The sequence below is a fragment of the Oncorhynchus mykiss genome, chromosome 17 (assembly GCF_057628025.1).
Source record: "Oncorhynchus mykiss isolate SJ-2025 chromosome 17, ASM5762802v1, whole genome shotgun sequence".
Classification (NCBI taxonomy): domain Eukaryota; kingdom Metazoa; phylum Chordata; class Actinopteri; order Salmoniformes; family Salmonidae; genus Oncorhynchus; species Oncorhynchus mykiss.
The window spans coordinates 4,091,745-4,116,287 of NC_143038.1; the positions used below are offsets into that span (position 1 = coordinate 4,091,745).

General features: G+C 44.6%; 1 protein-coding gene across 1 annotated transcript in view; it reads left to right on the forward strand.

Annotated features, from left to right (window-relative positions):
• The first annotated feature begins 1,738 nt into the window (after positions 1-1,738).
• The window catches only part of LOC110493484 (uncharacterized), a 39,141-nt gene continuing 16,336 nt past the window's right edge, over positions 1,739-24,543 (forward strand). Inside the window, exons 1-2 of the mRNA XM_036949413.2 lie at positions 1,739-2,498; positions 3,651-4,815. Of these exons, the coding sequence (XP_036805308.2) occupies positions 2,262-2,498; positions 3,651-4,815 (1,402 nt within the window). The 5' untranslated portion in view covers positions 1,739-2,261. The remainder of the gene's footprint in view (positions 2,499-3,650; positions 4,816-24,543) is intronic.

Below are 24,543 nucleotides of genomic sequence, written 5' to 3' on the forward strand. Positions count from 1 at the left end.
TGTGCGGTTAAAATTGGCAAAAAACACACACATTTCTTCACACAGGGTCGTGGGGTTAGACAGGGATGCAGTTTAAGCCCCACCCTCTTCAACATATATATCAACGAATTGGCGCGGGCACTAGAAAAGTCTGCAGCACCCGGCCTCCCCCTGCTAGAATCCGAAGTCAAATGTCTGCTGTTTGCCGATGATCTGGTGCTTCTGTCACCAACCAAGGAGGGCCTACAGCAGCACCTAGATCTTATGCACAGATTCTGTCAGACCTGGGCCCTGACAGTAAATCTCAGTAAGACCAAAATAATGGTGTTCCAAAAAAGGTCCAGTCACCAGGACCACAAATACAAATTCAATCTAGACACTGTTGCCCTAGAGCACACAAAAAACTATACATACCTTGGCCTAAACATCAGCGCCACAGGTAACTTCCACAAAGCTGTGAACGATCTGAGAGACAAGGCAAGAAGGGCATTCTATGCCATCAAAAGAAACATAAATTTCAACATACCAATTAGGATTTGGCTAAAAATACTTGAATCAGTCATAGAGCCCATTGCCCTTTATGGTTGTGAGGTCTGGGGTCCGCTCACCAACCAAGACTTCACAAAATGGGACAAACACCAAATTGAGACTCTGCACGCAGAATTCTGCAAAAATATCCTCCGTGTACAACGTAGAACACCAAATAATGCATGCAGAGCAGAATTAGGCCGATACCCACTAATTATCAAAATCCAGAAAAGAGCCGTTAAATTCTACAACCACCTAAAAGGAAGTGATTCACAAACCTTCCATAACAAAGCCATCACCTACAGAGAGATGAACCTGGAGAAGAGTCCCCTAAGCAAGCTGGTCCTGGGGCTCTGTTCACAAACACAAACACACCCTACAGAGCCCCAGGACAACAGCACAATTAGACCCAACCAAATCATGAGAAAACAAAAAGATAATTACTTGACACATTGGAAAGAATTAACAAAAAAACAGAGCAAACTAGAATGCTATTTGGCCCTAAACAGAGAGTACACAGCGGCAGAATACCTGACCACTGTGACTGACCCAAAATTAAGGAAAGCTTTGACTATGTACAGACTCAGTGAGCATAGCCTTGCTATTGAGAAAGGCCGCCGTAGGCAGACATGGCTCTCAAGAGAAGACAGGCTATGTGCTCACTGCCCACAAAATGAGGTGGAAACTGAGCTGCACTTCCTAACCTCCTGCCCAATGTATGACCATATTAGAGAGACATATTTCCCTCAGATTACACAGATCCACAAAGAATTCGAAAACAAATCCAAATTTGAAAAACTCCCATATCTACTGGGTGAAATTCCACAGTGTGCCATCACAGCAGCAAGATTTGTGACCTGTTGCCACGAGAAAAGGGCAACCAGTGAAGAACACACACCATTGTAAATACAACCCATATTTATGCTTATTTATTTTATCTTGTGTCCTTTAACCATTTGTACATTGTTAAAACACTGTATATATATATATAATATGACATTTGTAATGTCTTTACTGTTTTGAAACCTCTGTATGTGTAATGTTTACTGTTAATTTTTGTTGTTTTTCACTTTATATTTTCACTTTGTATGTTGTCTACCTCACTTGCTTTGGCAATGTTAACACATGTTTCCCATGCCAATAAAGCCCTTGAATTGAATTGAATTGAATTGAGAGAGAGAGAGAGAGAGAGAGAGAGTGAGAGAGAGAGAGTGAGAGATAGAGAGAGAGAGAGAGAGAGAGAGAGAGAGAGAGAGAGGAGGTTCTGCTAATCACTGCAGTCACGCTCTCTCCCTCTATTCACGCGCAGTGCACTTGCCTGGCGATGCTACAGCGGTTCCTCCTCACTTATGTATTGGACTGTACAGCTACAAGAGGCGGGAGATGCGCATCAGCAACCCGCTACCCGCCGAAGCTCCCTTCACTTCAGGACGGAAGAGACTAAATGTGGATGCATTCAGGTGCAAACTTGCATGAACTAAAAAATAATCCATGCCGGGGTTTCGGGATGTTAGATAGCTGCACGTAGCCTTTTCTAGGGCTATATTTCACTGTTGGACGAGGGAGTCGGCGGCGTCCTCAGCTGTTGCATTTGGGGGCTGAAGTGTCAGGCAACTATGCGATTTGATTTCGAACGGTAATTCCGGATCAGTTTGACTTGTGCGGCTGATGCGAGCGGAGGTTGACTGTCAGTGCCCTCTGAGTTGTATTTCAAGCCTGTTGTCGCCGGTATTCCCGACAACGGAACCGTAGGGATGGAAAAAGCTAGTCAGCCACAGCTTTCGCTGTCCATAACAAAGAGTGAAAGTCCAGCGGAGGACATCTCAAATATACAGGACGAGGACCTTCTCAAGTGGACCAAAGAGGATTTGGTGCGGCGGCTCCGGCGGTCTGAAACCGATAAAATGAGCGTGATACTGGACCACAGCAATCTGATCCGCGAGGTCAATCGCAGCCTCCAGCTACACTTGAACGAAATAAGAGGGCTGAAGGTGAGGAATGGGCGCGCATGGCATTTCTAAAAAGATGAGATCATAGTTAACGGCGGTGAGGCCGCACTGGCGCACCTGAGCGCGCACAGCATGAGAGGGTGTTCGGGGTTGAGTTTGCGCGTTCTTTAAAGGGCGCCGCTGTCCACATGATGAAATGGAGGCAGGATGTATATAAGTTCATTTCATTTGACAAGATCTCTCTCCCCCTCCCTGTGCATGTATCTGTGAGCGTGCATGAGCCTACTTGTGTGTGCATCCATCATCTTCCATCAGAAAGCAGAGTGAGAGGGCATCATCATTCTTCTCTCTTTCTCACTCACTCACCTGTTGTCTTTAGTCTTCATCTCCTCTGCAAGAGCTGGGGTGTGTAGGCCTGTGGCACAACCTTGATGCTTGCTCTTGGAATATCATCAACAAAATTCTACTAGCCTACAAGAGTAAAGCTATTTAACCCAGAATACTCATTAAACTCCCCAAATATATGACTTCTCTCTCCCAAATCATATTTGGTGCAGTGTAACTAGCAATAATAATCCTGGCATAATCTTATTATTTCTCCAAGCTACATAAACTTGATTTAACATCCTACTCCGATACTCTGGGATTCATTAAAATGAGATAGGAGCGACTGAGATGAAGCACATGGGGATGGCGGAAGGATCCTTGGCTGCTTCAGAGAGCAGGCCCAAAAGGCCCAGCCCGAAGCACCATGGTACCTAATTAAACTACACGTGCTGGAGGGTCTGAGGTGTATGTTATCATGGATAATTAGGGGAGGTGGAGAACTTTGGGCAAATATGCCGTCATGTTGCAAATGAGAGAGAGAGCGGTATGTTCTGGCCTGGTGCTTTGCTTGCCCTCCCTCCCTGGCTCCCTCTCTCAGCTCACTCACGGCCTATTTGCCCTCTACCACTCTTACATCCAACATTTTCACATCCATATTTATGTGATACACAGGTTTATGAGCAGCTGAATTTCATTTTTATTGGACTCTGTCTTTGATTGACATGATATTAAAGTGAGGTTTCCTCGAATAAGAGATTTCGACCCCAGTAGGACCTAGATAAGAGGGAATTAATAAAATAGCACTAATGAACACTTCTCACCTCTCTTTCTCCACTCCACTCCTCTCATCCCCTCTCCTCTCCTCAGGACATCAACCAGAAACTGCAGGAGGACAACCGGGAGCTGAGGGACCTGTGTTGCTTCCTGGATGACGACCGTCAGAAGGGCAAGCGGGTGTCCAGGGAGTGGCAGCGACTGGGGCGCTACAGCGCCTCCATCATGAGGAAGGAGGTGACGTTGTACCTTCAGAAGCTCAAGGAGCTGGAGGTGCGGCAGGACGAGGTGGTCCGGGAGAACCTGGATCTCAAAGAACTCTGTTTGTTACTCGACGAGGAGAAAGGTGGAGGAGGAGGAGGAGGAGGTGGTGGAGGGGTGGGGATTGGTGGTGTAGGAGGAGGAGGTTGTGTGGTGGGGGTGGCAGGAGGGTGTAGGAATTCTATCGATAGCCAGAGTAGTTTGTTGCTGGTCCCCGGGACAGGGTTGTTGATGAGGGACGTGGGGGATGGTAGTAGTACGTCTAGCGCGGGGAGCGCCGACAGCTCCGATCACCCCCACCACAAGCAGCTCCACCTGGTTACACACGCCGGTAGCCTCGGGGGCGGTGGAACTGAGAGCCCGGAGCATCTCCAAAAGCCCCGGGCTGGCAGTGTGAGTGGAGAACGTGAGATCCCCTCCAGCCCTGAACCTCCTCACCCCCAGGGCAGGCACCGTAGCACCAGCCTGGAGTATCCCTACGCCATGCCCCAGCTCTGCCGGCCCCGCTGCGGCTCCATCTCGGTGCCCGACCACACCCATAGCGCCCGTTCCATTCGGGGGCTCAGCCCAGAGAAGTACGGCCGCAACGTGGGACGCCGGAGCCCCGAGTCCCAGCACCCATCCACCAAGCACCACCACCTCCACAGCTCCGACCTGCTTCTCTCCCAGAAACAGCAGCACCTCCTGGGGTCGGGTCAGGGCGGCAGCGCCGGGGAGCTCTACCAGAGGCACCACAGGGGGAGCATCGGGGGCGGTAGCTGCTGTGGAAGCCCCGAGCCCAGACAGGCACATCTAGGGTTGGGGACGCCAGAGCACCAGCACCATGAGAAGGGCTGTGTGATGTCAGCCGGGGGCAGTCCAGAGACTCACAGGCACCAGTATAGTGGGAGTCCAGACCACATGAAGTTCGGCAGCCCTGGGAGAGAGGTACAGAAGAGACCGGCCACCGCTGAAGAGCTGTCACCGCATCACAGGAGCATCTATAACGGCATGAACGGTAGGTGTTATAAGAGTGTTATAAGACTGGTATGAGACTGATATAAGACTGTTATAAGGCGAGTATAAGAATACAGGGGTTAATTGAGATTTCAAAGAAGTACTCATTCACATACAAACAGTACACACACACACACACACACACACACACACACACACACACACACACACACACACACACACACACACACACACACACACACTCACACACTCACACAGACACACACAGAGACAGACAGACAGACAGACAGACAGACAGACAGACAGACAGACAGACAGACAGACAGACAGACAGACAGACAGACTACAGTCCCCCCAAACACATACCAGGGAAGTACTGTAATCTGAAATTCAGGAAGTAAACTGAAATTCCAATTAAATAATTGAATAAAGGGCATTTATTTTCAATGACTTTTCAATAAATGAAAAACTAGAAAGATATATATTTCACAAGGTTATACATTTCTGAATTTTAAATTGAAATCACTTCCTGAACCGACTGGTTTCAATTTAAATGGATTCAACCCTGACACATCCAGACCCTTATACGTTGACTGTACAAAACATTAAGAACACCTGCTCTTTCCGTTACATACAGTAGACTGACCAGGTGAATCCAGTTGAATGATATGATCCCTTATTGATGTCACTTGTTAAATCCACTTTAACAGTGGATACATCGGTGTAGATGAAGGAGAGGAGACAGGTTAAATAAGGATTTTTAAACCTTGAGACAGTTGAGACGTGGATTGTGTACTGTATGTGTGTCATTCAGAGGATGAATGGGAAACACAAAATATTTAAATGCATTTGAACAGGGTACGGTAAAAGATGCCAGACACACCGGTTTGTGTCAAGACCTGCAACGCTGCATCCTAATGGAACGCTGCATCCTAATGGAACACTTTCAACACCTTGTAGAGTCCATGGCCTGACAAACTGAGACTGTTCTGTTTGAAAAGGGGACCCCCTTTGCAGACACAATGTTACGAAGGTGTTCCTAATGTTTATTATACTCAGTGTACATTTCACACCACATTTACCTCTGTGGACAGTCAATACCAAAGACATCTACATTTTTCATTAGCTATGTGGCACATAAAAGTAATAGAAAAAATAAAGTTTGCTCAGAGAAATAGAGACAGAGAACAAGAAAGAGATTGAGAGATGTAGGGAACTGATGTAATTAAAGGAGAAAAACTGATAAGAACTCTCCGTTGCCGTGATTAGAGTCCATTAGATGTGTATCACCACATCTCTGGAGGTATTGGATGGGAACTGAAGGGTGCTGGGAATAGAGGCTTGATAAGAATGAGGTTGAATGAAGCTTGGATGTTTCTAATGGAATCCAAGGCGGCTCCAAATCAACTGCACTTAAAGTGCACACTGAGGTGCAGGGTATAGCGTATATAAGACGTTCTCGTAATAAGTGATTCCCCTAACTTCCCCTCCCACCTCCTTTGCCGCCTCCACTTCAACCGTTCCACTAATATACTTCCTCGTTCTTCCAAATCTGCGGGGTGTTTCCACCCATCTCCTTGGGAGAGCCGCAGGTCTTATAGTGTCAGGGAGAGAATATCAAAGTACCCCCTTGGCTGGTGTTTGGATACCCCACGGTGGCTGATGATGATGATTTCTCTAGCTGAGGTAAAAGTGCTGAGTGGCTCTGCTTGACGGAGAGAGGAAGGTAGGGATGAAGAGGACAGAGAGCGGTAGCGAGAGAGAGAGAAAGGGGATAGAGAGAAGCCACAGGACATTTTCCGCAAGGTGAAATATTTGCCTTACTTTGCAATATAGAGCAAAACATATAGAACCGTAGCATACGTATTATCTACATTTTAGTACAACTAACCACTGTCCCCAGAATAGGCTAATAGCTAGTAGTAGTTTCCTACAAATTTTTACCTTACTTTACAATATTTTTTTAATTTTTTTTAAATTTACCTTTATTTAACCAGGTAGGCAAGTTGAGAACAAGTTCTCATTTACAATTGCGACCTGGCCAAGATAAAGCAAAGCAGTTCGACACATACAACGACACAGAGTTACACATGGAGTAAAACAAACATACAGTCAATAATACAGTATAAACAAGTCTATATACGATGTGAGCAAATGAGGTGAGAATGGAGGTAAAGGCAAAAAAAAAAAGGCCATGGTGGCAAAGTAAATACAATATAGCAAGTAAAACACTGGAATGGTAGATTTGCAGTGGAAGAATGTGCAAAGTAGAAATAAAAATAATGGGGTGCAAAGGAGCAAAATAAATTAATAAATAAAATAAATACAGTAGGGAAAGAGGTAGTTGTTTGGGCTAAATTATAGGTGGACTATGTACAGGTGCAGTAATCTGTGAGCTGCTCTGACAGTTGGTGCTTAAAGCTAGTGAGGGAGATAAGTGTTTCCAGTTTCAGAGATTTTTGTAGTTCGTTCCAGTCATTGGCAGCAGAGAACTGGAAGGAGAGGCGGCCAAAGAAATCATTTGTTTTGGGGGTGACCAGAGAGATATACCTGCTGGAGCGCGTGCTACAGGTGGGTGATGCTATGGTGACCAGCGAGCTGAGATAAGGGGGGACTTTACCTAGCAGGGTCTTGTAGATGACCTGGAGCCAGTGGGTTTGGCGACGAGTATGAAGCGAGGGCCAGCCAACGAGAGCGTACAGGTCGCAATGGTGGGTAGTATATGGGGCTTTGGTGACAAAACGGATTGCACTGTGATAGACTGCATCCAATTTGTTGAGTAGTGTATTGGAGGCTATTTTGTAAATGACATCGCCGAAGTCGAGGATTGGCAGGATGGTCAGTTTTACAAGGGTATGTTTGGCAGCATGAGTGAAGGATGCTTTGTTGCGAAATAGGAAGCCAATTCTAGATTTAACTTTGGATTCGAGATGTTTGATGTGGGTCTGGAAGGAGAGTTTACAGTCTAACCAGACACCTAGGTATTAGTAGTTGTAGTAGTTGTAGTAGTAGTAGTAGTAGCGGAAGCAGCAGCAGTAGTAGTAGCAGTAGTAGGAGCAGTAGCAGTAGCAGCAGCAGCAGTAGTAGTAGTAGTAGCAGCAGTAGTAGTAGTAGTAGTAGTAGTAGTTGTAGCGGAAGCAGCAGCACTAGTAGTAGCAGTAGCAGTAGTACTAGTAGTAGTAGTAGTAGCAGCAGTAGTAGTAGTAGTAGTAGTAGTAGTAGTTGTAGCGGAAGCAGCAGCAGTAGTAGTAGCAGTAGCAGTAGTACTAGTAGTAGTAGTAGTAGTAGTAGCAGTAGTAGTAGTAGTAGTAGCAGTAGTAGTAGTAGTAGTAGCAGTAGTAGTAGTAGTAGTAGCAGCAGTAGTAGTAGTAGTAGCATTAGTAGTAGTAGTAGCAGCAGTAGTAGTAGTAGTAGTAGTAGTTGTAGCGGAAGCAGCAGCAGCAGTACTACTAGTAGTAGTAGTAGTAGTAGAAGAAGTAGTAGTAGTAGTAGTAGTAGTAGTAGTAGTAGTAGTAGTAGTAGTAGTAGTAGTAGTTGTAGCGGAAGCAGCAGCAGCAGTACTACTAGTAGTAGTAGTAGTAGTAGAAGAAGTAGTAGTAGTAGTAGTAGTAGTAGTAGTAGTAGTAGCAGTAGTAGTAGTAGTAGTAGTAGTAGCAGCAGTAGTAGTAGTAGTAGCATTAGTAGTAGTAGTAGCAGCAGTAGTAGTAGTAGTAGTAGTAGTAGTAGTAGTAGTTGTAGCGGAAGCAGCAGCAGCAGTACTACTAGTAGTAGTAGTAGTAGTAGAAGAAGTAGTAGTAGTAGTAGTAGTAGTAGTAGCAGCAGCAGTACTAGTAGTAGTAGTAGTACTAGTAGTAGTAGTAGTAGTAGTAGCAGCAGCAGCAGTACTAGTAGTAGTAGTAGTAGTAGTAGTAGTAGTAGTAGTAGTAGTAGTAGTTGTAGCGGAAGCAGCAGCAGCAGTACTACTAGTAGTAGTAGTAGTAGTAGAAGAAGTAGTAGTAGTAGTAGTAGTAGTAGTAGTAGTAGTAGTAGTAGTAGTAGTAGTAGTGTAGTAGTAGTAGTAGTTGTAGCGGAAGCAGCAGCAGCAGTACTACTAGTAGTAGTAGTAGTAGTAGTAGAAGAAGTAGTAGTAGTAGTAGTAGTAGTAGTAGTAGTAGTAGTAGTAGTAGTAGTAGTAGTTGTAGCGGAAGCAGCAGCAGCAGTACTACTAGTAGTAGTAGTAGTAGTAGAAGAAGTAGTAGTAGTAGTAGTAGTAGTAGTAGTAGTAGTAGTAGTAGTAGTAGTAGTGTAGTAGTAGTAGTAGTTGTAGCGGAAGCAGCAGCAGCAGTACTACTAGTAGTAGTAGTAGTAGTAGTAGAAGAAGTAGTAGTAGTAGTAGTAGTAGTAGTAGTAGTAGTAGTAGTAGTAGTAGTGTAGTAGTAGTAGTAGTAGTAGTGTACACCCCAGGAGGTTGGTGGCACCTTAATTGTGGAGGACTATCAGTGTAATGGTATCAAACACATGGTTTCCATTTAATTCTCTCCGTTCCAGCCATTATTATGAGCTGTCCTCCCATCAGCAGCCTCCACTGTTCTACACATCCTCCACTGGTTTTGAACTGTCATTTGTCTTACTTTGTAATGTGGAGCAAGAACCTAGAACAATACTGTCTAGATTAGATTCATATTACTTCCCCAATAGGCATTTTAGGCAGGCTAGCTAATAGTAGTGTAGAATGTTTTCTACTCATTTAGAATCCCCCATGGATTTTGAAGGATTAGGTTTAAAGCACAACTTTGAATTGGATTATGTGTTTGGATAGTATTAGCTGATTGCAGTTGGGCACTCAGTAGTACAGTATGCTCTGTGTGTGTGTCTGTGTGTTTCTGTGCGCGTGTGTGTCTGTGTGTGTGTCTGTGTCTTTGTATGGACAGATGCGGTAGCTGTGTACAGAATATTACCACCACCAGTCTTAGTGACAGCGAGAGTCCGGTCATTTGTCACTGTCTGTCCCCAGGTCATTGTCTGAGGGCCACAGTATAACCACTGACCCGAGGGTCATAGTATACCCACTGACCTGGGGGCCACTGACCTGGGGGCCACAGTGTACCCACTGACCTGAGGACCACAGTATACCCACTAACCTGAGGACCACAGTATACCCGACTAACCTGAGGACCACAGTATACCCACTAACCTGAGGACCACAGTATACCCACTGACCTGAGGGCCACAGTGACTCCTATATAATAATGTTTGTTTCTGTCCATCGTTTTTTCACCTCCTGTTCTCTATACATCATGGAGACTTTACCATAGTCATACAATCAAGAGTTTTGTGTTGCTCCTGAGGGACAGTCATTTTCTGCATGTCACCTCTTCTCTTCATAATGAACAGTAGCCTAGGCTCTATATTCACTCCACATTCAGAAAACGAAATGTGTATATATATATATACACAATGGTTACTCTGAAACTCAACCCTGAGGTGGTCTATGACTAGTTCCTCCTGACCATGTGATCTGGTCAGGACACACTCTGTGCCAGGTTATACGGGCCTGGGAATGAACTATAACTAAGATCTCTTGTGTTTTTACACATGATGATGTTTATTGTCATGAGTCTTGTCATGAGTATTGTCATGAGATTTCCCCTTAAATAGGCCAGCTGCAAAGTCAATATTGGCTATATTGTGAAAAGTTATGAAAACAAATGTTCTTTTTGGTCGTCATTTTAAGGTTATGGTTATGCATTAGGGTTAGCAGTGTGGTTACGGTTATGGTTATGCTTAAAATCAGATTTTATGACTTCATGGCTGTGCCAGCTAGTGACCACTCTGCAGAACTGCCCCCAGAACACTATTCATGACGAAAAACGTTAACCTGCTGTTTTTACGGTGCTCTTTAAATGCCACTCACGATATTACCTCTGAAAATCTATCTGTAATGGAAGGCTTTCTGAAACACCTTTGTTACAACACTACAAAGGATGGGTTTGAAAGGTCTAGATAGTAACGGCTGGCTTTAGAGATAGCAGAGGATTGGGAGCAGTGTTAGAGCCTCATTATGTTCATGTACGTCAGTCTCTTCCCGCTGCCTAAAAACACAGAACAAACCTTTTTGGAGGATAGAATTAATCGTGTGTATGTGTTAATGTGTGTGTGTTCTGTGATGATGTGGTGTCCTCCAGCCTGAGTGTGTGTGTGTGTGTGTGCGGTTTTGTGACGATTGAGTGGTGTACTCCAGCCTGTCTCGTCGCCATGGGATTATCCTCTAAGCGGTTTCCACAACATTATTTCTTTTCTTTTTTTAAAAGTGTGTGTGTGTGTGTGTGTGTGTACCCGGCCTCCGCTGCCACAATCCACACACTCACGCATGTGCGTGGGCAAACACACACACCCATGTAGACACGCACACACACACACACGTTACAACAAGCCAACCGGCCATGCAAACAAACGGTAAAAGTCTAACTGCAATCCCATTTAAATTGTGGAATCTGGGCTGGGTGAAATCTCAAATGAAAACACAACAGGCGTTGACCTAGACAGCTCTTTTAATGCTGTCATCTGTTGTTGCTTATTTTAGGAAATGTCTAAATCACAGCCAGCTGTTGTGTGTGTGTGTGTGTGTGTGCGCATATGTGTGTGTGGGCATGTGTGTGTGCATGTGTGTGTGTGTGTGTTTACAGTGTCAAAAAAATAAATCCTCACAAAAACAAGCAGGTTCTTACTAGTGCCTATTAAAATGAGATTGATGCCTTCCTTTATTTGTGTTGTCACAACATTGTCACATGGTAGTGTCATTATAAACAACCTTCTCACAACCAAGGGGTGAATATTATTTATAGATCAGAGCATTGGAATGATAATTCAATTCAGTGATATAGTAGTCAATCATCAACCTGGGTTGTATTTGCTACTCACCAACCGGGCGAAAAATGGGTGAAAAAGGGAGGGACAACCTGAATTTGTCCAATAGGAAGCTTGGTTTTGTTTTCTGTTGCAAAACCTTTTGTTACGGTGTATCCTCATGAATTATGACCCTGATGTAGCCTACCACCAGACATCTCAGACAGAATGACTTTGCAGTATCACATTCAGTATGTGGATTGACATGCAGCATAGGATAGTGCTGGCGGGACTTCTCCATCCATTTAAGGACAGATAAGTCTGCGGCTAAATCGTGTTTTCTGCCTTGGTAATCACATGTTCTGGATATTGGCTTAAGCTGCTCAGATGATCAGGAGAGAAAGGCTGTGGGAGAAAAGGGTTACAGTGGATGCATCAAAAATAGCACCCTCTTCCCTATCTAGTGCCCAATGGGCCCTGAGTAGATGTAGACCTTAAAGTGAAATGCTTACTTACAAGCCCTTTAACCAACAATGCAGTTTTAAGAAAATCCCCCATAAAGTAAGAGATAAGAATAACAAATAATTAAAGAGCAGCAGTAAATAACAATAGCAGGGCTCTATACAGGGTGAACCGGTACAGAGTCAATGTGTCAATGCCAATGCCATCAATGTCATTTAGGCAAGTTACCTTAATGTCCTGGGCACAGGGACTATGGTGGTCTGCTTGAAACATGTTGGTATTACAGACTCAGACAGGGAGAGGTTGAAAATGTCAGTGAAGACACTTGCCAGTTGGTCAGTGCATGCTCAGAGTACACGACAAGTCTGGCCAGCTGGCCTTGTGAATGTTGACCTGTTTAAAGGTCTTACTCACATCGGCTGCGGAGAGCGTGATCACACAGTCGTCCGGATCAGCTGATGCTCTAATGCATGTTTCAGTTTTACTTGCCTCGAAGCGAGCATAGAAGTTATTTAGCTTGTCTGGTAGGCTCGTGTCACTGGGCAGCTCTCGGCTGTGCTTCCCTTTGTAGTCTGTAATAGTTTGCAAGCCCTGCCACATCTGATGAGCGCCGGAGCCGGTGTTGTACGATTCGATCTTAGTCCTGTATTGATGCTTTGCCTGTTTGATGGTTCGTCAGAGGGCATAGCGGGATTTCTTATTAGCTTCCGAGTTAGAGTCCCGCTCCTTGAAAGCAGCAGCTCTATACTTTAGCTCAGTGCAAATGTTGCCTGTAATCCATGGCTTCTGGTTGGGATATGTACGTACAGTCACTGTGGGGACGACATCCTCGATGCACTTATTGATAAAGCCAGTGACTTATGTGGTGTACTCCTCAATGCCATCGGAAGAATCCCGGAACATATTCCAATCTGTGCTAGCAAAACAGTCCTGTAGCTTAGCATTTGCTTCATCTGACCACTTTGTTATAGACCGAGTAACTGGTGCTACCTGCTTTAATTTTTGCTTGTAAGCAGGAATCAGGAGGAAAGAGTTATGGTCAGATTTTCCAAATGGAGGGCAAGGGAGAGCTTTGTACGTGTCTCTGTGTGTGGAATAAAGGTGGTCTAGAATTATTTTCCCTCAGGTTGCATATTTCACATACTGATAGAAATTAGGTAAAACTGATTTAAGTTTCCCCGCATTCAAGTCCCCGGCCACTAGGAGCTTCGCCTCCGGATGAGCATTTTCCTGTTTGCTTATGGCGGAATACAGCTCATTGAGTGAGGTTTTAGTGCCAGCCTCGGTCTGTGGTGGTATGTAGACAGCTATGAAAAATACAGATGAAAACACTCTAGATAGATAGTGTGGTCTACAGCTTATCATGAGATACTCTACCTCATGCGAGCAAAACCCTGAGACTTCCTTAGATATTGTGCACCAGCTATTGTTAACAAATATGCATAGGCCCCTACCCCATGTCTTACCAGAGGCTGCTGTTTTGTCCTGCCGATAGAGTGTATAACCCGCCAGCTGTATGTTCTTATTGTCATCGTTGAGCCACGACTCGGTGAAACATAAGATATTGCAGTTTGGTAGGATGGTTGGTAGGATATACGTGCTTTCAGTTTGTCCCATTTATTTTCCAGCGAATGAACGTTAGCTAGCCGAATGGATGGCAAGGGCAGATTAGCCACTCGTCTCCTGTTCCTCACAAGGCATCCTGATCTCTTGCCGCGAAACCTACACTACCGTTTAAAAGTTTGGGGTTACTTAGAAATGTCCTTGTTTTAGAAAAAACAAAAACAATTTTGTTCATTAAAATAAAATAAAATAGATCAGAAATACAGTGTAGACATTGTTAATGTTGTAAATGACTATTGTAGCTGGAAACGGCAGATTTTTATGGAATATCTATATAGGCGTACAGAGGCCCATTATCAGCCACCATCACTCCTGTGTTCCAATGGCACACTGTGTTAGCTAATCCAAGTTTATCATTTTAAAATGCTAATTGATCATTAGAAAGCCCTTTTGCAATTATGTTAGCACAGCTGAAAACTGTTGTGCTGATTAAAGAAGCAATAAAACTGGCCTTCTTTAGACAAGTTGAGTATCTGGAGCATCAGTATTTGTGGGTTCGATTACAGGCTCAAAATGGCCAGAAACAAAGAACTTTCTTCTGAAACTCGTCAGTTTTTTCTTGTTTTGAGAAATGAAGGCAATTTCATGCGAGAAATTGCCAAGAAACTGAAGATCTCGTACAACGCTGTGCACTACTCCCTTCACAGAACAGCGCAAACTGTCTCTAACCAGAATAGAAAGAGGAGTGGGAGGCCCCGGTGCACAACTGATCAAGGGGACAAGTACATTAGAGTGTCTAGTTTGAGAAACAGACGCCTCACAAGTCCTCAACTGGCAGCTTCATTAAATAGTACCCGCAAAACACCAGTCTCAACGTCAACAGTGAAGATGCAACTCCGGCGACTCCGGGATGAACACAGGAGTGATGGTTGCTGATACTGGGCCTGTATGTAGATATTCCATAAAACAATGTGCCGTTTCCAGCTACAATAGTCATTTACAACATTAGCAATGTCTACACTGTATTTCTGATCAATTTGATGTTATTTTAATGGACAAAAAAATGTGCTTTTCTTTCAAAAATAAGGACATTTCTAAGTGACCCCAAACTTTTGAACGGTAGTGTACTTTTCCTTTTCCAGCGAATCACGGGGATCTGGTCGGGTGTCTCTAGTATATCCCTCGTGTCCAACTAATTGAAGAACTCCTCATCCAATTTGAGGTGAGTAATCTCAGTTCTGATGTCCAGAAGCTCTTTTTGGTCGTAAGAGACGGTAGCAGAAACAGTATGTACCGAACAACTTACGAACGCGGAAAAACAAACAAAATAAGCATGGTTGGTTAAGAGCTGATAAGACGGCAGCCCTACCCTCCGGCGCCATCTTGCTTGTCAGTGGATGCACTACAAAGGGAATAGTGTGCCATTTGGGACACAGCGAGTGCGTGAAGCCTCAGTGGTAATGCAGACTGTCTGGCAGTAGTCACAGAGGGACAGGGTTTATTAGGTTGAGTGGAGGTTTTCTGACAATACTCTAAGTGTGAAAAGCATTTTTCACTTCCGTCTCCTCTCTTTCCCTCTCTCCCTCTCTCTTCCTTCACCCTCCCGTGCAAAGGGGAAGCCTGTGGTTCAACAGCCTCTCTCTCTCTCTCTTTGTGACCTTGGGATATACTCCCCTTTGACTTGAGCTCTAAATATAGCAGCAGACCAATACCTCCCGTCCTGTTTACCCCGATACCTTTCCCCTGCATTCAGACACACACACATTTCATTCATTTAGCAGATGCTCTTATCCAGAGTGACTTACAGGAGAAATTAGGGTTAAGTGCCTTGCTCAAGGGAACATCAACAGAGTTTTCACCTAGTCGGCTCTGGGATTCGAAACCAGTGACCTTTCGGTTACTGGCCCAACGCTCTTAACCGCTAGGCTACCTGCCACCCTCACACCTGTGTGCAAGCGTTCAAACACACACACACCTACACGCACACACATCTGCGCACACACACGCATTCCAGAAATAAACTAATTTCAACGTCCCATCTAGCTGTCAATCATTGTTGAATGCTGAATTGTCTCTCTGAAATTGAATTGATCTAAATTGAGATTTTAGTTTCTGATCAATTTTTCCCATGATATTACTTTCTCTAGAGTATTGCTTTATTTATGGATGCTCTTATTGTATTTTGGGGGTCCAAGGTGAGCTTCTACTTTATTGAAAAGATATACAGTACTGACTGACTGGCTGATGGAACCTATTTTTTTGTGCATATTGAGACAACTATTTTACAATATGTACAATACTGTATTGGTTGTAGAGAAAGCATCCATTAGATTGAAGTCATATTGCTGCCCTAGAATGTCTATAGTGACAGAACAATTACTGTAGTCTGGCCTCTGCTCTGATGTATGTGTGTGTGTGTGTGTGTGTGTGTGTGTGTGTGTGTGTGTGTGTGTGTGTGTGTGTGTGTGTGTGTGCGTGCGTCTGTGTGCTCCTCTCTCTCTAGTCTCCACGCTCAGTCTGTCAGGGAAAAGTACCAGGATGTTTCTCCCTCTTCCTAATTGGTCGAAAGTGTTGAATCACCTGTCTGAGGAGTAGCACCATCACAAAGCCTTCATTTTCTATTTGTTTGCGTTCACGTCGAGGACACCTTATAACAACAACCTTCGGAGCACACATTATAGCAAGAGTGTTATTAAACATTTTGCTGATAACCCTCAATACCTTAATGTCTGCCCCCTTTTGGACAACTGTGTGTGCGCGCATGCATGCGTTCATGGCAATGTGTGTGTGTGTGTTTAACACAGAGATGTTTAGCAGATGACTATTAATGTTAAACTAAAAAAAAATATTTTAGGTGTCGTTCTCACAGATAAAAGGTTTCCACTTTTTGAGTTGAGGCACTTCATAAACATTTTATTACGGCACTTCAGTGTGAAAATGACATGGAGAGTTGAATTGTAGCTAAACTATATTGAAGAGTAAGTCCAGATATCGTGATCTTTACAGATTAAAACCAGGCTTTTCTTAGTTAAAGGCCTCAACTGTCACCTTTACACCCCTGCCCTGTGGTCAGTAGTGGAGGGGACCAACTCCAAGCATTTGCTCCCAGATCTCATCGCAAGCTCCTGAGATATGTGATAACTGTTCCAGAGTCAGGCCTGGGCCGTTGACACGCAATCTCATTCCAGCAACAGAGAGAATAGACTGTCAGTGTCCCCCCCTGGTCTTCTCTCTCCCCCGGTGTGGCGTGCCAATGAGAGATGGACCAGTGGGCAGAGACAAATCAGATCTAAACCGGCAGACATGACAGAGAGGAGGGGGGGGGGGGGGGTTTGAGAGAGGGGAGAGAGGTTGAAGAGAGGGGAGAGAGGAGGGAGAGAGGGGAGAGAGGAGGAAGAGAGGTTGAAGAGAGGGGAGAGAGGATGGAGCGAGGGGAGAGAGGTTGAAGAGAGGGGAGTGGGGAGGGAGAGAGGATGGAGAGAGGGGAGAGAGGATGGAGAGAGGGGAGGGGGGGTTGAGAGAGGGGAGAGAGGTTGAAGAGAGGGTAGAGAGATAGGAGAGAGGTTGAAGAGAGAGGGGAGAGAGGAGGGAGAGGAGGGAGAAAGAGGAGAGAGGGGAGAGAGGAGGGAGAGGAGGGAGAAAGGGGAGAGAGGATGGAGAGAGGAGGGATAGAGGGGGTTGAGAAAGGGGAGAGAGGTATAAGAGAGGGTAGAGAGGAGGGAGAGAGGGGAGAGAGGTTGAAGAGAGGGGAGAGAGGGGAGAGAGCAGGGACAGGGGAGAGAGGAGGGAGAGAGGAGAGGGGGGGTTGAGAGAGGGGAGAGAGGTTGAAGAGAGGGTAGAGAGGAGGGAGAGAGTGGAGAGAGGAGGGAGAGAGGGGAGAGAGGGGGGGGTTGAGAGAGGGGAGAGAAGTTGAAGAAAGGGTAGAGAGGAGGGAGAGAGGGGAGAGAGGAGGGAGAAAGGGGAGAGAGGCTGAAGAGAGGTGAGAGAAGAGGGAGAGAGGGGAGAGATGAGGGAGAGAGGATGGAGAGAAGAGGGAGAGAGGGAAGAGAGGAGGGAGAGAGTGGAGGGGGGAGAGGAGGTAGAGAGGGGATAGAGGAGGGAGAGAGAGGATGGAGATAGGGGAGAGAGGATGGAGAGAGGATGGAGATAGGGGAGAGAGGATGGAGAGAGGATGGAGAGAGAGGATGGAGAGAGGGGAGAGAGGATGGAGATAGGGGAGAGAGGATGGAGAGAGGGGAGAGAGGAGGGAGACAGGGGAGGGGGGGTTGAGAGAGGGGAGAGAGGTTGAAGAGAGAGGGGAGAGAGGTTGAAGAGAGAGGGGAGAGAGGTTGAAGAGAGAGGATGGAGAGGATGGAGAGAGGGGAGAGAGGATGGAGAGAGGATGGAGAGAGGGGAGAAATAACCTGGAGGAATTTTTCAATTTTTTCATAATTTGAAGACCTTGACTTGTTTGTTTTTATTTATTTTTTATTTATTTTTATTTATTTTATTATTTTTATGACTTTCAACCTTCGTCTCTCCCGAGCCCGTACGGGAGTTGTAGCGATGAGACAAGATAGTAGCTATTACAACAATTGGATACTACGAAATTGGGGAGAAAAAGGGGTAAAAATTCTACTCTCTCCACTCTCTCCCTGACTTTTACCCCTTTTTCTCCCCAATTTCGTAGTATCCAATTGTTGTAATAGCTACTATCTTGTCTCATCGCTACAACTCCCGTACGGGCTCGGGAGAGACGAAGGTTGAAAGTCATGCGTCCTCCGATACACAACCAACCAAGCCGCTGCTTCTTTAACACAGCGCACATCCAACCCGGAAGCCAGCCGCACCAATGCGGAGGAAACACCGTGCACCTGGCCACCTTGGCTAGCGTACACTGCGCCCAGCCCGCGATGAGTCAAGGACACCCATACCGACCAAACCCTCCCTAACCCGGGCGACGCTAGGCCAATTGTGCGTCGCCCCACGGACCTCCCGGTCACGGCCGGTTACGACAGAGCCTGGGCGCGAACCCAGGACTCTGATGGCACAGCTGGCGCTGCAGTACAGCGCCCTTAACCACTGCGCCACCCGGGAGGCCCTTGACTTGATGTTTTAGAGAAGTAGTTTTTTCTTCAGCATTGCTCATCTTGGATGTTATTACCAGGTTGTGACAGTTTGTGTCATTCCTGGTGGGCAAGAAGTAGTTGAATTAATGTCAACCTGAATGTCATTCATCTTGGAAGAGACGTTCACAACGAGTGTCTGAACTCACCTTGCTTTCACATTCTCTGTTGCTTGCCAACTGGCTTCCGCTGCTGTTAACAATGCTATCTTGACGAGCATCAGTATGTTATCTAACAGTTTGATCAATGATCAAGGGACACCTCCCAGAGTTATATTGTCTCCAGTAACAACATCTATCTGGTCTCACCAAAGTCAGATACCACCTATCACAACATAACAGGGACGGGAAGAGAGATAACACATCATTAAAGGTACAGTATGGGATCTGGGAATCTGTTCCTCAGTTCAATTAAGGGCTGCCGTTTTGTTGTTTTTTAAAATCCCAGAATGTAGCTTTAAGATAACGTAGGATGTCAAAGCTAAGCACCGACCACATTATTATACATTTTTATCACATCCCCTCAATGTAGTTTCTAATCTTTTCAGTGCCTGGGGCGTTCATTATCTGTTTGTTTTAATGCGTTCTATGTTTCAGACAAGATGGTATGTACAGTTGATGTCGGAAGTTTACATCCACTTTAGCCAAATACACTTAAACTCAGTTTTTCACAATTCCTGACATTTAATCCTACTAACAATTCCCTGTCTTAGGTCAGTTAGGATCACCACTTTAAGATTGTGAAATTTCAGAATAATAGTAGAGAGAATGATTTATTTCAGCTTTTATTTCTTTCATCACATTCCCAGTGGGTCAAAAGTTTACATTCACTCAATTAGTATTTGGTAGCATTGCCTTTAAATTGTTTATCTTGGGTCAAACATTTCAGGTAGCCTTCCACAAGCTTAAGTTTGGTGAATTTTGACCCATTCCTCTTGACAGAGCTGGGGTAACTGAGTCAGGTTTGTTGGCCTCTTTGCTCGCACACGCTTTTTCAGTTCTGCCCACAAATGTTCTATGGGATTGAGGTCAGGGCTTTGTGATGGCCACTCCAATACCTTGACTTTGTTATCCTTAAGCCATTTTGTCACAACTTTGGAAGTATGCTTGTATCATTGTCCAATTGTCCATTTAACTTCCTGACTGATGTCTTGAGATGTTTCTTCAATATATCCACATAATTTCCCTCCCACATGATGCCCTCTATTTTGTGAAGTGCACCAGTCCCTCCTGCAGCAAAGCATCCCCACAACATGAGGCTGCCACCGTCGTGCTTCACGGTTGGGATGGTGTTCTTCGGCTTGCAAGCCTCCCTCTTTTTCCTCCAAACATAACGATGGTCATTATGGCCAAACAGTTCTATTGTTGTTTCATCAGACCAAATCAAATCAAATCAAATCAAATTTTATTTGTCACATACACATGGTACACATGGTTAGCATGGATACTACAGAGGACATTTCTCCAACAAGTACAATCTTTGTCCCCATGTGCAGTTGCAAACCATAGTCTGGCTTTTTTATGGAGGTTTTGGAGCAGTGGTTTCTTCCTTGCTGAGCGGCCTTTCAGGTTATGTCGATATAGGACTTGTTTTACTGTGGATATAGATACTTTTGTACCTGTTTCCTCCAGCATCTTCACAAGGTCCTTTGCTGTTGTTCTGGGATTGATTTGCACTTTCCACACCAAAGTACGTTCATCTCTAGGAGACAGAACACGTCACCTTCCTGAGCGGTATGATGGCTGTGTGGTCCCATGGTGTTTATACTTGCGTACTATTGTTTGTACAGATGAACGTGGTACCTTCAGGCATTTGGAAATTGCTCCCAAGTACAGTGGCTTGCGAAAGTATTTGGCCCCCTTGAACTTTGCGACCTTTTGCCACATTTCAGGCTTCAAACATAAAGATAGAAAACTGTATTTTTTTGTGAAGAATCAACAACAAGTGGGACACAATCATGAAGTGGAACGACAGTTATTGGATATTTCAAACTTTTTTAACAAATCAAAAACTGAAAAACTGTGCGTGCAAAATTATTCAGCCCCTTTACTTTCAGTGCAGCAAACTCTCTCTAGAAGTTCAGTGAGGATCTCTGAATGATCCAATGTTGGCCTAAATGACTAATGATGATAAATACAATCAGCCTGTGTGTAATCAAGTCTCCGTATAAATGCACCTGCACTGTGATAGTCTCAGAGGTCCGTCAAAAGCGCAGAGAGCATCATGAAGAACAAGGAACACACCAGGCAGGTCCGAGATACTGTTGTGAAGAAGTTTAAAGCCGGATTTGGATACAAAAAGATTTCCCAAGCTTTAAACATCCCAAGGAGCACTGTGCAAGCGATAATATTGAAATGGAAGGAGTATCAGACCACTGCAAATCTACCAAGACCTGGCCGTCCCTCTAAACTTTCAGCTCATACAAGGAGAAGACTGATCAGAGATGCAGCCAAGAGGCCCATGATCACTCTGGATGAACTACAGAGATCTACAGCTTAGGTGGGAGACTCTGTCCATAGGACAACAATCAGTCGTATATTGCACAAATCTGGCCTTTATGGAAGAGTGGCAAGAAGAAAGCCATTTCTTAAAGATATCCATAAAAAGTGTTGTTTAAAGTTTGCCACAAGCCACCTGGGAGACACACCAAACATGTGGAAGAAGGTGCTCTGGTCAGATGAAACCAAAATTGAACTTTTTGGCAACAATGCAAAACGTTATGTTTGGCGTAAAAGCAACACAGCTGAACACACCATCCCCACTGTCAAACATGGTGGTGGCAGCATCATGGTTTGGGCCTGCTTTTCTTCAGCAGGGACAGGGAAGATGGTTAAAATTGATGGGGAAGATGGATGGAGCCAAATACAGGACCATTCTGGAAGAAAACCTGATGGAGTCTGCAAAAGACCTGAGACTGGGACGGAGATTTGTCTTCCAACAAGACAATGATCCAAAACATAAAGCAAAATCTACAATGGAATGGTTCAAAAATAAACATATCCAGGTGTTAGAATGGCCAAGTCAAAGTCCAGACCTGAATCCAATCGAGAATCTGTGGAAAGAACTGAAAACTGCTGTTCACAAATGCTCTCCATCCAACCTCACTGAGCTCGAGCTGTTTTGCAAGGAGGAATGGGAAGAAATGTCAGTCTCTCAATGTGCAAAACTGATAGAGACATACCCCAAGCGACTTACAGCTGTAATCGCAGCAAAAGGTGGCGCTACAAAGTATTAACTTAAGGGGGCTGAATAATTTTGCACGCCCAATTTTACAGTTTTTGATTTGTTAAAAAAGTTTGAAATATCCAATAAATGTCGTTCCACTTCATGATTGTGTCCCACTTGCTGTTGATTCTTCACAAAAAAATACAGTTTTATATCTTTATGTTTGAAGCCTGAAATGTGGCAAAAGGTCGCAAAGTTCAAGGGGGCCGAATACTTTCGCAAGGCACTGTATGAACCAGACTTGTGGCGGTCTACAATTTTTTTCTGATTTCTTGTCTGATTTCTTTTGATTTTCCATGATGTCAGGCAAAGAGGCACTGAGTTTGAAGGTAGGCCTTGAAATACATCCACAGGTACACCTCCAATTGACTCAAATGGTGTCAATTAGCCTATCAGAAGCTTCTAAAGCCAAGACATAATTTTCTGGAATTTTCCAAGCTGTTTAAAGGCACAGTCAACTTAGTGTATGTGAACTTCTGACCCACTGGAATTGTGATACAGTGAATTATAAATTAAATAATCTGTCTGTAAACAATTGTTGGGAAAATTAATTGTGTCATGCACAAAGTAGATGTCCTAACCGACTTGCCAAAACTATAGTTTGTTAACAAGAAATTTGTGGAGTGGTTGAAAAACGAGTTTTAATGAGTCCAACGTAAGTGTATGTAAACTTCCGACTTCAACTGTATGTGCTCATCATTTGATCGGGATGGATCTGTGATGTGTCTGAGCCAAATGCCTGTAAGCATAATAATTATGTACATTTTCACTGGAAAATCACGTTTTTTTATTTAAACTTGACATCGGAATGATTTGCATCAAGGTCATACGCCTGATTTCCCGTGTCTAGCTGTAGCATACTGTCTGCTTCTCTGTACTGTAGAGAGATTTCTTCCTCTTGATAGGACACCATTACGAGCAGCAGCCTGCAGATAATGGCTACGGTATCTCATTACCCCCCATTGCTAGAGTCCAACTCGCTATTTTCCTCTCCTCTGCACAGTTACAGCAAAATAACATTTCATTACGGTTTTGGTCTTGGCTCTAAGAGGAACGCTCACTGCAGGTGAAACATATAATTGTGAGTGTTTCTTGCTCGACTTTTAGTCAAGAAAATGCTGGCGTGACTTCTGAGGCTCTGATTGGTCTGTCTTTCCAAGGGGAGGTCATGGATACATGACCTTGGTGCTGAGGTTGAGGGATTTGCTGCAGTGCTGTTGTTCAACTGGCGTTTGTCAAGAAGCGTGTGCGCATGTGCACATGCAAGTGTGTGTGTCTTCGTCTGTCCATGTGTGTTGAACTGGCATTCATCAAGAGTACTCCCTAGTTGAGTTGTGTAATCCCCCTCCTGCCTCTTCTCCAAGCGCTGAGATAGGAGTGTGAATCTCACCTCGGCTGCACCGTGTTAGAAGAGCCCTCGTTGATCACAGTGAGAATGAGATGCTATGGGAAAGACAGAGACGAGGTGCTATCTCTGAAAGACATAGATGTTATACGGGAAGGAGATATCTTCTGTATCTACTAACGGTATAGATGTTGCCGTTATGACATCATCACCACATCTGTCTGCATTGTGTTCATCAGAAGAATGTCTTAGTTTTTTTTTCAATTACCGTAATTTCTGGACTATTAAGCACACCTGAATATAAACCGCACCCACTGAATTATTAAAAAATATGTATTTTATACATAAATAAGCCGCACATGTCTATAAGCCGCACCGGTACATTGAAACAAATGAACTTTACACAGCCTTTAAACGAAACACGGCTTGTAACAAAAATAAATAGGCTTTAACGAAACACGGCTTGTAACAAAAATTTAAAAAATAGCAGTAAACAGTAGCCTACCAAGAAAGTCATTGGTCAATATCTGCCTCCTCCTGTGCACTGAAACCACTGAAGTCATCTCCTTCGGTGTCGGAGTTGAATAGCCTCAGAATTGCTTCATCCGATGTTGGATCGTTTTCATTGTCGCTCTCGTCACTTTCATCCGGAGACAAATACCCCGCTGAGCTCATGCTGCCCCTTCAACACGCAGCAGTCCAGCCTTTCGAAACCCGTTGATGATAGTGGATTTTTTGACAATGCTCCACGCTGTCGACCCACTGGCAGACTTGACCATAAGTTGCTCTTCGCATGCGGCCCGTTTTAGTGAAGGATTTTTCCCCACTTGTCATCCAAGCCTCCCACTGAACACGGAGCGCCACCTTAAATACACGATTTACACTGATGTCGAGTGGCTGCAAATACTTTGGGCCATCTGCTTTTCTTCCCTCTGAAAGCTTTTGTTGTCTTTCTGCACTGAGTCAGTTCCTCACGCTGCTGTTTCCAACGTCTTATCATCGACTCATTAAGGCCAAGCTCCCGTGCAGCAGCTCTATTTCCTTTTTCAACAGCCAGATCGATCGCCTTCAACTTGAAAGCTGCATCATATGCATTTCTCCGTGTCTTTGCCATGATGAGGGTGACAAAATTACTACCGTAATCAGAATGATGGGAAGTTTGAGCGCGCTCGATTTACGTCACATTATGTGACGGTGCTCAGTTTTTTGGCGGCATGAATCTTGTGAAAGCGGGAAAAATCCA